The sequence below is a fragment of the Eubalaena glacialis genome, chromosome 7 (genome assembly GCF_028564815.1).
Source record: "Eubalaena glacialis isolate mEubGla1 chromosome 7, mEubGla1.1.hap2.+ XY, whole genome shotgun sequence".
NCBI lineage: Eukaryota > Metazoa > Chordata > Mammalia > Artiodactyla > Balaenidae > Eubalaena > Eubalaena glacialis.
This window is the reverse complement of record NC_083722.1, coordinates 67388004-67400976: the sequence shown is the minus strand read 5'-3', so window position 1 is coordinate 67400976 and position 12973 is coordinate 67388004. Positions and strand designations below refer to the sequence as shown.

Sequence of the window (12973 nt, the reverse complement as noted above, 5' to 3'; positions counted from 1 at the left end):
TGTATTCTTTCCAAAATCTCTTCCACACATCCTAGCCCATAACCACCACTCACTCACTTTCCAGCTCACTCGGTCTAGTACTGCTATTCCAGTTCAATTCAACCCTCCACACACTCTGCATACATCCAAGCACTTAAGCAGACACAAACCACGCTGACTGAGCTACCTTCCACTGATGATTCTCAATCTCAAATGGCCCCAGCTGGTCTGTTCTCCAGGTGACTAATTCACACCTTTTCTTTCCTCTTTTCTAGAACACTGCCTTCCCCTTCCCCCATCTCTTAACTGAAGACTTAGATTCTCACCTCAGAGAAATCCTAATAGACTTAGATTCTCACCTCAGAGAAATCCTAATCAGAAGAGAAATTCCTCATGTTCCCAGCTCCGAATCTACCAACTACTGTGCACCTTCCCCATATACCTGTCTTCCCTTTACTGTTCACACGCCTTTCAAAAGCCAACACCTCCTCATGCACATGAGGATGGCTGTTTTAACAAACAAAAACCAAACCAAACCAAAAAAAAAAAAAAAACACACAGAAAATAACAAGTGTCTGCAAGGATGTAGAGCAATGGGATCCCTTGCACATTGTTGGTGGGAATATTAAATGGTATCGCCTCTGTGGAAAACAGAGTGTATATTTCATGGGTTTGGACAAATATGTTATGACATGTATCATACAGAAGAGTGTCACTGCCCTAAAATCCTCTGTACTCCACCTATTCATCCTTCCCACTGCCCCCCGCCCCCCAAACTCTGGTAACTACTGATCTTTTTACTGTCTCCATACTTTTGCCTTTTCCAGAATGTCATATGGTTGGAATCATACAGTATGTAGCCTTTTCAGATCAGCTTCTCTTACCTGACAACGTGCATTTAAGGTTCCTGTGTCTCCTTGTGGCTTGATAGCCCATTTCTTTTTATTAATGAACAGTATTTCATTGCATATGTGTAGCACTTTGTTTATTCATTCACTTATTGAAGGGCATCTTGATTGCTTCAATTATGAATAAAGCTACTATAAACATGTGTGTGCAGGTTTTTGTGTGGACGTAAGTTTTCAACTCTTTTGGGCAAATACCAAGAGTTCGATTGTTGAATTGTCCAGAACTCTTTCCGTCTTGCAAAACTGAAACTTTATACACATTAAACAATAATTCCCCATTTCCCCTTTCCCTGGCCTCCGGCAATCACCTTTGTACTTTGTTTCTGAAAAGTACCTCATATAAAATGATGATGGCTGCACAGCAATATGCATGTGCTTAATATCAAACTGTAAACTTAAAAATGGTTAAGATAATAAATTTTATGTTATGTGTATTTTACCGCAATAAAAAAAAAGTTGGGGAAAAAAAAAGCTAGGTTTGGTCCAAGGAGCCTGGGCTATAAAGTTGGTACAGCTATTGCAAACCCAAGTCACTCTCACCCAATGTCCTTCCTTTGGAAAGCTTCATAATCATATACTAAATTTAAATGTAAGTGATCTAATATAGACTATATTTTCCCTGACTCTTAACAAAAACAAAGAACAAAAACCTAAGTTGCTAATTACTTGGGTATGCTTATTAGTCATTATTCAGGATTGGTGGCACTACAGAGAGAAGGCTGCCCATTCCAGATTGAAAATGTGCCATTTGCTATAGTGAGTTCAATGGCTTCTGTTTACATACTACTTAATCTATCTGATCATAACTCTGTCTTTTCCCAAAGGGAGGGAAACATACTTGACTTACCCAATTGGTTATTTCAGGTCTCTTGCACTTATCAGTACAGAGAATAGCTACAAAATTGATTGTTCCCTTCCGTCGCCCTTTGTAGACAACCGTCTTGCTTCCTCTGCCAATCTCTTCATACAGAATGAAGTTTTCCATCTCCGGGCTGACTTCTCACGTTTGATAAAATGGCAGCCTAATAGCATCTCTAGTTCCTAAAAAGTAAACAAAAATGACACTTAAAAATGCAAGCTTGGGGGCTTCCCTGGTGGTGCAGTGGTTGAGAATCTGCCTGCCAATGCAGGGGACACGGGTTCCAGCCCTGGTCTGGGAAGATCCCACGTGCCGCGGAGCAACTGGGCCCATGAGCCACAATTACTGAGCCTGCGCATCTGGAGCTTGTGCTCCGCAACAAGAGAGGCCGCGACAGTGAGAGGCCTGCACACCGCGATGAAGGGTGGCCCCCGCTTGCCACAACTAGAGAAAGCCCTCGCACAGAAACGGGGACCCAACACAGCCATAAATAAATAAATAAATAAAAATTAAAAAAAAAAAAATTCAAGCTTGGGACTTCCCCGGTGGCACAGTGGTTAAGAATCCACCTGCCAATGCAGGGGACGCGGGTTCAAGCCCTGGTCCGGGAAGATCCCACATGCCGCAAAGCAAATAAGCCCATGCACCACAACTACTGAACCTGCGCTCTAGAGCCTGCGAGCCACAACTACTGAGCCCGTGAGCCACAACTACTGAAGCCCACGCACCCAGAGCCCATGCTGTGCAACAAAAGAAGCCACCACAATGAGAAGCCCGCGCAACGAAGAGTAGCCCTCACTCACTGCAACTAGAGAAAGCCCGCACACAGCAATGAAGACCAAATAACATCCAAATAAATAAATAAATTTATTTTTTAAAAATGCAAGTTAGTTGCATGATTAATTAGCCTAAGCTATTTAATATGTAAATAAATCTAATAATTCTATAAATTCAAAATATTCACCTACAAATGTTGAATACAAGTCTTTTTTTTCATAGAATGAAAAAAGGGGAAAAAATAAAAGAAACAATTCACAAACTAATATTCAACTCCCTAGTAACAAGACCTTAATAAAAATAATGAAAATGACAGCTATTTCCAACACATGCAACAAAATCAGGGAATGAATAAGATTTCAGTCAGTGTATCTTGATACCTCTCTTACTTTCTCTGTTACACTGGAAAGCACTTTGTGTCAATATCTGTATAATGAATGGGGTAACATGCCTCACCTAAACCCAAATTATGAGAAATGAGACAATGTATGTGAATACACTCTATAAACAAATATGAAATGATAGTACATCTATCTAATCCATAGGGATTGGAGTCAATCCAAATATTATTCGAAGTCAGTGGTGAGCAAACTACTGGTTCCTGGGCCAAATCCAGCCTGATGCCTATTTTGTAAATAAAACTTAATTGGAACATAGCCATGCTCAATCATTTATATATTGTCTAAGGATGTTTTCAGGCTACAACAGCAGTGTTGAGTAGCTGTAACAGAGACCCTATGGCCTGCACACCCTCTAAAATATTTACTATCTGGCCCTTTACAGAAAAAGTTTGCCAACTCCTGTTTTAAATCAAGAATTTTTTTTAAACCATCCACATCATTATCAAGGATAATGAGTTCATTTTCTTGGCCAAGAAAAGCCCCCTAATATTCCTGAGTGAATAACAATTTGAGGTAGTCTTTTACTAGTCTAGATTTTTAATTAAAACTGAAATAAAATAATGGATTTGATATATTAAACATATTTCCAACATAGTTATTTACTCAACCAAAAACATCTTTTAAACTGGCATCTCTTTGAGAGGATTATACATGCTAGACTACATAAAACTTCCAGAAATTATCCAAGCAGTAAGATATCCTCTTTAAAAACAGCTTATGTTTCTGTATGATACCCAGGAAGTCAGAACATAGCAAAATCCCTATGAAACAGAACGTAAAAGAGCAATAAATTAATGGGTATGGGGTTTCTTTGGGGGCAGATGAAAATGTTCTACAATTAGATAATGTGGATGGTTGTATAACTTTGTAAATACACTAAAATTCACTGAATTGTACAATTTTAAAGGGGTGAATTTTATCTCAATATTTTTACTGAGGTATAACTGACATATAACAATGTGTAAGTTTAAAGGGTACAACGTGTTGATACATTTATATATTGTAATAGTGTCAAGTAATGCTATGATGGCAACCCATATCTCATCACATAATTATTTCTTTTTTCTGGCAACAACATTTAAGATCTACTCTCAGGCTTCCCTGGTGGCGCAGTGGTTAAGAATCCGCCTGCCAATGCAGCGGACACACGTTCGAGCCCTGGTCCGGGAAGATCCCACATGACGCAGAGCAACTAAGCCCCTGCGCCACAACTACTGAGCCCGCGCTCTAGAGCCCACGAGCCACAACTACTGAAGCCAGCACGCCTAGAGCCCGTGCTCCGCAACAAGAGAAGCCACCGCAATGAGAAGCCCATGCACCGCGACAAAGAGTAGCCCCCGCTCGCCGTAACTAGAGAAAGCCTGTACACAGCAACGAAGACCCAACACAGCCAAAAATTAATTAATTTTTTAAAAAAAAGATCTAGTCTCTTAGCAACTTCGAAGTACATAGTATATTTTTGCTGACTATGATCACGATGATGTACATTATATCTCCAGAACTTATTCATCTTTGAGTATAAGCCATACAGCAACAGACAGAGGAGCAAGATTTAGCCGGTAGGCAATAGTTTATTGACCCCTATCTTGGTATAGGAAACCATTAATCTAAGAATCTAGGAGTAACTCTATGATTCCAACTTCCAATGAAATTAAAACTTACTGCAAAATGGGAAAAATTCTACTATAAAAACTTATAGGCTCATGGACTTCCCTGGTGGCGCAGTGGTTAAGAATCTGCCTGCCAATGCAGGGGACGTGGGTTCGAGCCCTGGTCCAGGAGGATCCCACATGCTGTGGAGCAACTAAGCCCATGCGTCACAACTACTGAGCCTGCGTTCTACAGCCCGCGAGCCACAACTACTGAGCCCGCGTGCCACAACTACTAAAGCCCGTGCGCCTTAGAGCCCGCGCACCGCAACTACTGAAGCCCACGCACTCTAAGGCCCGTGTGCCGCAACTACTGAGCCCACATGCTGCAACTACTGAAGCCCATGTGCCTAGAGCCCGTGCTCCGCAACAAGAGAAGCCACCGCAATGAGAAGCCCGCACACAGCAACAAAGACCCAATGCAGCCAAAATAAATAAATAAATAAAATAAAAATTAAAAAAACTTATAGGCTAGTAATTACATTTAGTCATTTGGATTATAAACCTGGTATCTAGATCAAATAAGAAATCAAACTATTAACAGAGAAATTTCTAAATTCTAAGTAGAAAAAATGTGGGAGGGCTTCCCTGGTGGCGCAGCGGTTGAGAATCTGCCTGCCAATGCAGGGGACACGGGTTCGAGCCCTGGTCTTGGAAGATCCCACATGTCGCAGAGCAGCTGCGCCCATGAGCCACAATTACTGAGCCTGCGCGTCTGGAGCCTGTGCTCCGCAACAAGAGAGGCCGTGATAGTGAGAGGCCCGCGCACCGCGATGAAGAGTGGCCCCCGCTTGCCACAACTAGAGAAAGCCCTTGCACAGAAACGAAGACCCAACACAGCCATAAATCAATCAATCAATAAATAAACAAATAAAATTTAAAAAAAAAAAAAGGCTTCAGACTCAGGAAACAAAATCTAACGTGAGCTAATCATTGATAAAAATCAAGAGGATGTACTTAACTTATAAAAAAAAAAAGTGGGAGAGTTTTGAATTTAAATCAATCAAACCCAAAAAAGGCACAGATAATATCTATCTTAAGAAACAGTTTTACTAAGTCCCTTTTACATTCCTCTCCTCCCTGAAACCCACTCATTAAAAAGAACTGTAAAAAAATTAATAAACATGTATAACTGAATTACTCTGTTGTACATCTGAAATTAACACAACATTGTAAATCAACTATATTTCAATAAAAAAAATTTTTTTAATTAATAAACAGAAACACAGGAAGATAGCATCCACTTCCTAAAGCTTTTGGCCTTAAAGGGACATAAGGTCACCAAAGAAAAACTGCAATTTGCCCAAACCCAGGTTTGATATTTAGGGCATCTAATATCAGAAAAAGGGCTACACCTAGATCCAGATAGACTTCATGGCAGCCTACGTTTCCCAAAACCAAAACTAAGCACCACCTGTGAGGTTTTCTCAGGCTAGTTGGTTACTGCAGAAATTGGATTCCAAATTTCTCTTACAGCCAAATCTCTACATGTTTTACTCAACAATAACAACCTCAACCCAATTTTTTGAGAAGGACCACAAGACACAGCCTTCAAGGCCTTAAAAGAGAGTTTGATGAACCTACCTGCCCTTGGGCATCCCCATTATCATATTCCCTTTTTCTTTTTTGTATATGAAAAGGAAGAGCATGCCCTTGGGGTAGTCACCCAAAACCATGGAGACCACCATCAGCCCAAAGGGTATTATAAACAGCAACTGGACCCTGTGGCACAGGGATACCCCCTTTGCCTTAGAGCCATTACAGCCACTGCCCTTTGGTTAAGGCCACTGGAAAAATCATGTGGGATCCCCTTTAACCATCTGTACCTCATGCAATAGAAGCTCTCCTAAATTCTCATTACACTCAACGTTTATCAGCTGGCCTCCTCACCGCCTATGAAATCCTTTTGTTAACTGCCCCTCACATAACTCTTTTATTGTTTTAATAACTTAACCTGGCTACTCTTCTCCCCTCCTTCACCCACGAAGTACCACTCCCCACGAACCACCTCATGGTTCTATAGGAAATTCCACTGGGTAAACGTGACTTCTCATGGTTCGCTGATGGTTATTTTAAAGGTGACAATGGCAAATACTTTGCTGGGTATGCTATTGCAACTCCTTTTGATGTTGTTGAGGCAGCATCTTTACCTATGGCTACTTCAGCCCAACATACTGAATTACACACCCTTACAGGGGCTTGTAGTTCAGCCAAGGACAGAAGTGTCAATATTTACACTGACAGTAAATATGCTTTTAGAGTAGCTCATGATTTTGGAATGTTGGGGAAGCAATGTGGCTTCTTTACTTCCAGTGGAAATAAAATTTTAAGTGGTCCCTATGTTCAGGAATTATTGAATGCAATACTTTTACCTGCCACTTTAGCTATTATTAAGATTCCAGGGCATTCTAAGCTTGACTCTCTGGAAGCAAAAGGAAATCACCTTGCCGCTATTTCTGCAAGGAATGCTGCCCTTAAAGGGACCAACGGCAGCCAAACCTCTGTCATGGTCCAAAGAGATATTTCTCCAAATGATAATTTAGAAAAACTGGCTAGAAAGGCCCAACAGTTGGCCTCAGAACAGGAAAAACAAGATTAGAAATTCAGGGAGTTCCCTGGTGGCGCAGTGGTTAAGAATCTGCCTGCCAATGCAGGGGACAGGGGTTCGAGCCCTGGTCTGGGAAGATCCCACATGCCACGGAGCAACTAAGCCCGTGCGTCGCAACTACTGAGCCTGCGCTCTAGAGCCCGCAAGCCACAACTACTGAAGCCCGCGCGCTTAGAGCCCGTGCTCCACAAGAGAAGCCACCACAATGAGAAGCCCGTGCACCACAACCGAGAGTAGCTCCCACTCGCCACAACTAGAGAAAGGCTGCACGCAGCAACAAAGACCCCATGCAGCCAAAAATAAATAAATAAAAAATAAATAAAAGAAAGCTGCCTGCTGACTTAAAAAAAAAAAGATTAGAAATTCAGCAGCTGTTGGTTTGATAGAAGAGAAAGCTCTGGTTTGGACTAAGTAACAACCCAGTCCTATGGGAGATTAAGATCCCCACTCCTCACCACTGTACATGCATTAAACCATCAGTCTACTGACAAAATGATAGCCTTCATGAATCAATATTACTGGGGAAACATTAAGAAGGCCACAAAAGGTGTCTACCTCACTTGTCAAAATACAACCCAGGTAGGCCTGTTCGTACTGCCCCGGGACATTTTCATCTGCGTGATGGACCATTTGAGGTCTGGCAAACGGATTTCATATAACTTCATCTAGTGAATAAAGTATGTTTTAGTCATGGTCTGTACGTTTTCACTGGACTTCCCTTGCAGACAGCCTACTGCCTCTTACGTGGCTAAAGTCCTTTTGGAAAAGAGTATGGCTACTTGGGAAACTCCTCTCAAACTTCATAGTAATCAAGTAACCCATTTCACAGGCCAGGTGCTTCAACAAGTGTGCGCTGTTCAGCTGGTTTTACAACACTTACACTTTACTTACCATCTTCAGTCCTCTGGTTTAGTTGAACGTACTAACGGCATTATTAAGACTCAATTGGCAAAATGTGTAGAGACCGTCCAAACACCTCAGCCAAAAGCATTGCTGTTGGTCCTTCTAAATCTCAGATCCACCCCTTTTGGAATTCAGAAACTCTCAACCTTTGAGATCATCAGAGGACACCCAAAGCACTTGGCTCTTGCTTCTTACGATCCACATTTAATAAAAGGAGAGATACTCCAATATTGAAAGGTCTAATTGCCTCTATTAAAAATAACCATGTTTTGGTAGGGCGGTCTTTTTTAATTTATTTATTTTATTTATTTTTGGCTGTGCTGGGTCTTTGTTGCTGTGCGCGGGCTTTCTCTAGCTGCAGCGAGCGGGGGCTACTCTTCATTGCAGTGTGCCGGCTTCTCGTTGCGGTGGTTTCTCTTGTTGCGGAGCACGGGCTCTAGGCACACGGGCTTCAGTAGTTGTGGCGCACGGGCTTAGTTGCTCTGTGGCATGTGGGATCTTCCCAGACCAGGGCTGGAACCCGTGTACCCTGCGTTGGCAGGCAGATTCTTAACCACTGCGCCACCAGGGAAGCCCGGTAGGGCGGTCTTTATACCATGCACCCTCAGGAGACAAAGACCTTAAGCATCACACCTTGCAACCTGGAGATTTCATTTACTGGAAAAGACACTTCCAGAAGAACAGTCTTCAGCATCACTGGAAAGGCCCCTATCAAGTACTACTAACCAACCCTTGTGCCACCAAACTCCAAGGAATACAACTCTTGGATTCACAACACATCTAAAGGAAGCACCGCACTCTGACTGGACCTGCACATCCTCTGGTGACCTGAAAGTAAAGATTTCCCGGAACTGAAGCAGACAATATCTGATGAGACAGCTTTCCCAAGATATCCAGATCAGACCTGCTGGAAGGTTGTCACTGTTAGGCTGCACCCCTCAGGCCTGCAAGCCTTGTAGCTGCCAAGCCTCGAAGAGCCCAGACTCAGTGACAGAGACATAAATGGCTTATTGGACAGAGGATCTTACATGCCTGAAGCAAGGTCCTGGAGTGACACCCCACCGTGTATGGCAGACAGCAAGCAGGACAGAACACGGCAGCAGTCTTCACTACTCAAGGGAGGAGGCGGCTACGATTTATGGGGGGGAATTGACATCAGATGGGCTCATCAGTTACCAGGGACTAATTAACCTCTATAATTACGATGATTGGATAGTCATGTGAGTGAAGCAGGGACTGGTCAAGCAGGGCGTGTACAGAGAGCAGAGAACAGCCATTTTGAATGGCCTAACCATACAGTAGCCAAACCTTTGATGATGGCCTAAGACTTCAGAGGATCGCCAATGTCTATCATCTTGATAACATATGGATTTTAGATTAAAAGTGCCTGAGAGTTCTCCCTCCTACCTTTCCTTGTTACTTGTGACCTTAATAGGTTTCCCATCTGTGCACTTTCCCTCCGACTTGAGACACTACACCCAGGAAAGATACTTCCCGACACTGAGGGACAAAAAGCCCCTGAAACTAGAAAACCTGACTCTTGATCAGCAATGCTTTCAGAGAAAAATCTTGATCAAAAGGGAGAAGCGTAAAAAACTAATAAACAGAAACCTCAATTAGAGTTAGGAGACCAGAAGCAGGGAGCTCTCATGCCCTGCAAAGATAGCAGAGCCCAACAAGAAGAAGAAAGATTCCTCTTCTTTGCTGGCAAGGACTCAACTCAATGAAAAGCCATGGATTCTTTATTACAGCCCTCCCAACTTCCTTTTCCTCTCTAAGAAAGCTTTCGCCTTCCCTGCCATGCTGGGGAATTGCACGGTGGCTTGTCATGGTTACACACCCTGAATTGGGATTCCCTGCTGATGCCAAATAAACCCCTCTTTCCTGGAGAAATATGTGCCAGTCTTTTGGTTCAGGTAAACAGAACTAGTGCTGAGTCCTGACCCACTAAAATGCAGCCTTAACAGGAGTAATTACATGGCAAAAAAAATAACCAGAGACCTTAATTAAATGTTCACGAATTGGTACATTAGGATACATCAGAATAAGATGTTGAAATAATAAGTTTTTATGTAAGATGAGTAAGTGATTCCTTGAAAACAAGGTTTTAGGCCACAAGAAAAAAAATAAAATCTTAAAATTTTGAATTTGAGTCAGGCCAAATTCATGTCCTCAATCTTTCACTGAATAGAGGCATCTGAGCAGAGCAGGCAGCCAGAAATTAACAAAACACATCAATTACAAACTGGGCTTAGACAAGCCTTTATTACCTGCAGCACTTCCCGATTCTGAGGGCTCAACTTCCTTAGACTAAAATAAGAATTGGATCAGATGGTCTTCTAAGTTTAAGTTATCTTCCAAATTTGAAAGCCCATGACTTTGAGATTCTTTTTGACTCACTCCAGGGATGTTCCTCACCTTAGACTTCCTAATATGCATTTTTTTTAACATTTGTAACCTCAACTTGTAAAATATAACACAAATACAGAAAAACCCACAAAATAAATGTATACTTTAATGAATTATTATAAGAGAGACATCCTCATAATCATCACCCAGGTCAGGAATAGCACTTTGCCAGCAACCCCAGAATTCCTTCCCTGAGCCTAGGACAATAACAACTCCTACTCCCCAAAAGTAATCACTCTCCTGACTTTCATGCGTTTCTTTATAGTTTTCTCACTGTAGTGTGCATTCCCAGACACCACAGTTTAGTCTTCCACTTTCTAAAAGCATGGTGCATTTTTAAGTCTCTTTTAATCTACAAGTTCACCTAGGTATCATCTGAGAAGCCAGAAGTCAGAGGAATTCACACATACGAGCAACTGAAGCACTTAAGATTCAGCGGACAGAGCCTACATTCAACAAACTCTGAAACGGTTCAGGTGGTAACGGCACGCTGGTAAAGACATGAGTGAACCCTCCTCTTAATCATCCCCACCTTCAAATCATTAACTCCCTCTCTGGCGGCAATCAGCAACACCAGGGAACTCGACAGAAATGCAAATTCTCGCCCTGGGCCCAGATCTACTGAATCAGAAACTCTGGAAACGGGGTCCAGCAATTTTGCGTTTTAACTCGCCTTTCGGATGCGCGCTACCTTTGAAAACCGCAGGCGAAGTCAACCTTTCCCGAGGGCACAAAAGGCGGCGGGCACTATGCTAAGCACTAAACAGGTGCTCCTCCTCGCAACACTTTTAGGACCAAATCAACTGCAAGCTTTGAGCCTGGTCTGACGTCGAAAGTGTAGGCTCTGAGTCGCTACGTAAACACCCTCTCCTCCCCACCCCAAGTAGATCGCGGCCAGCGAACTGGCGGCTTTCACTGCCTCCCCACGTCCACCGACATCAGTCAGCGAGGCCGACTTAGAACGCGGAAAGCTAAGTCAGAGTTTTAAGGGATAAAACTCCGAACACGGGGCGTCTATAAAGCGCATCTCCCAAACCCAGGTCTAGAAGAGGTGTCCCGCGTACCCTGAACCAAAAGTTGTGTAGGCTTTAACACAAACACAAAGCAGAACCCGAAAAGAGAGGGGGCGCTGAGGGCACAGGGTCCACGGAGGGAGGGAGGGTGGTGGGCGGCTCCCCTACAGGCCTACAGTCTCTCCAACAAACGCTGAAAGAGACAGGAACCCACATTAGTGGCCTCTAAAACCGCCACTACCGCTCACCTACTAGCTTGGTGGAGAGAAGCCGCAGGTCCACTGGACGCCGGCCGCGAGTGCGCGCGTCTCGCCCCCGACCCCTCAGGACGAGTCCACTGGCCAAAAGCCAGGGGCGAAGCAATGGAGCAAGGCGGACAGCGTGAGGCCGTGCAGGTCCAGCACCCCTCTGTGTTTGCATTCGGCCTGTCCGTCTCCAGGGCAGCACGCAGAACGCCGGAAGGAGCGCAGGGCGCTGATTGGCTGAGCAGTTTCGGTTCCCATTGGCTGGGGCCTGGAAGTGAAGCCGCTAGGCACCTCCCTCAACTCCAGCGGCCTCGCGACCAGCGTTAGGACGAGTCCACCGATCTACCCTAGATAGGGGTAGAAAGTGCAGGGCTCAGAGCGTCGGCGACCGGCCTTGCGAGTTCCGCACCCCTCCGCGTTTGGATTGGCCCATCCCGTTTCCAGGGCAGCACGCAGAACGCCGGAAGGATCGCAGGGGCGCTGACTGGCTGAGCACTTTGAGTAGCTGTTGGGTGGGGCCCGGAAGTGGGCGGCAGTGTTGGAGAGTCTGTCCATCCGAACTGTGTGTGGGGACTGGGGACTGGGGACTGGGGACTGGGGACTGGGGGCTGGGGCGGGTGGAGGGGAACTGCTTGGGCAGTAGTTGCATAGTTGGTGGCAGTGGAGTCCTGGGCCCTCGTCATTTCTTCCTGTACCCACTGTCCTCCGTTTCCTTCCATCCCTTTTCTTTCTGACGCCCTCCAGAGTTCAGGTGGACGTGACGACATAATCCGGGTAACGAATGGCTCCTCGAATGGCTTCCTGACCCTTTAGAAAAAAGAAGGCTAAGAATTACCTTCTTTCTTGTACATGAGAAAACAGACCAGATCCCTGATCTCCAGTTGGTTGCTTATGACTTTCAAAGCTCCACGTTCTCAAATTCCAACCACCAGAAACGTTAACACCAGCTCCTCTCTTCCATGCGAGTTAGCGCAGAGATTATCAACTTTGGCATCAGAATCATCTGGAGCGCTGGTTAAAACAAGCCCACCCACCCACAGAACTTCTGATTCTGTAAATCAGGACGAGGCCCCTAATTTCGCATTTCTATCAAGGTTCCAGGTGATGTGGATGTTGCCGATAAGGGACCACGCTTTGCAAACCTTTACGTGTAGGAACCGTGCCTCTCTCTGATCTCAAGTTAAGCACATCTCCTATTCTTTGACTTCTAACCCTTCTTGCC

The 12973-nt window shown here is 44.2% G+C and overlaps 1 protein-coding gene across 5 annotated transcripts in view; it reads right to left on the bottom strand.

The window, feature by feature from the left end:
- ULK4 (unc-51 like kinase 4) overlaps positions 1-11913 on the bottom strand; it is a 529164-nt gene extending 517251 nt beyond the window's left edge. For all 5 annotated transcript variants that reach the window (XM_061195276.1, XM_061195278.1, XM_061195279.1 and 2 more), the window contains exons 1-2: positions 11755-11913; positions 1735-1928 (exon numbers count right to left, since the gene is read on the bottom strand). In XM_061195276.1, the coding sequence (XP_061051259.1) occupies positions 1735-1872 (138 nt within the window). In that variant the 5' untranslated portion in view covers positions 1873-1928; positions 11755-11913. The remainder of the gene's footprint in view (positions 1-1734; positions 1929-11754) is intronic.
- Between the last annotated feature and the right edge of the window lie 1060 nt (positions 11914-12973).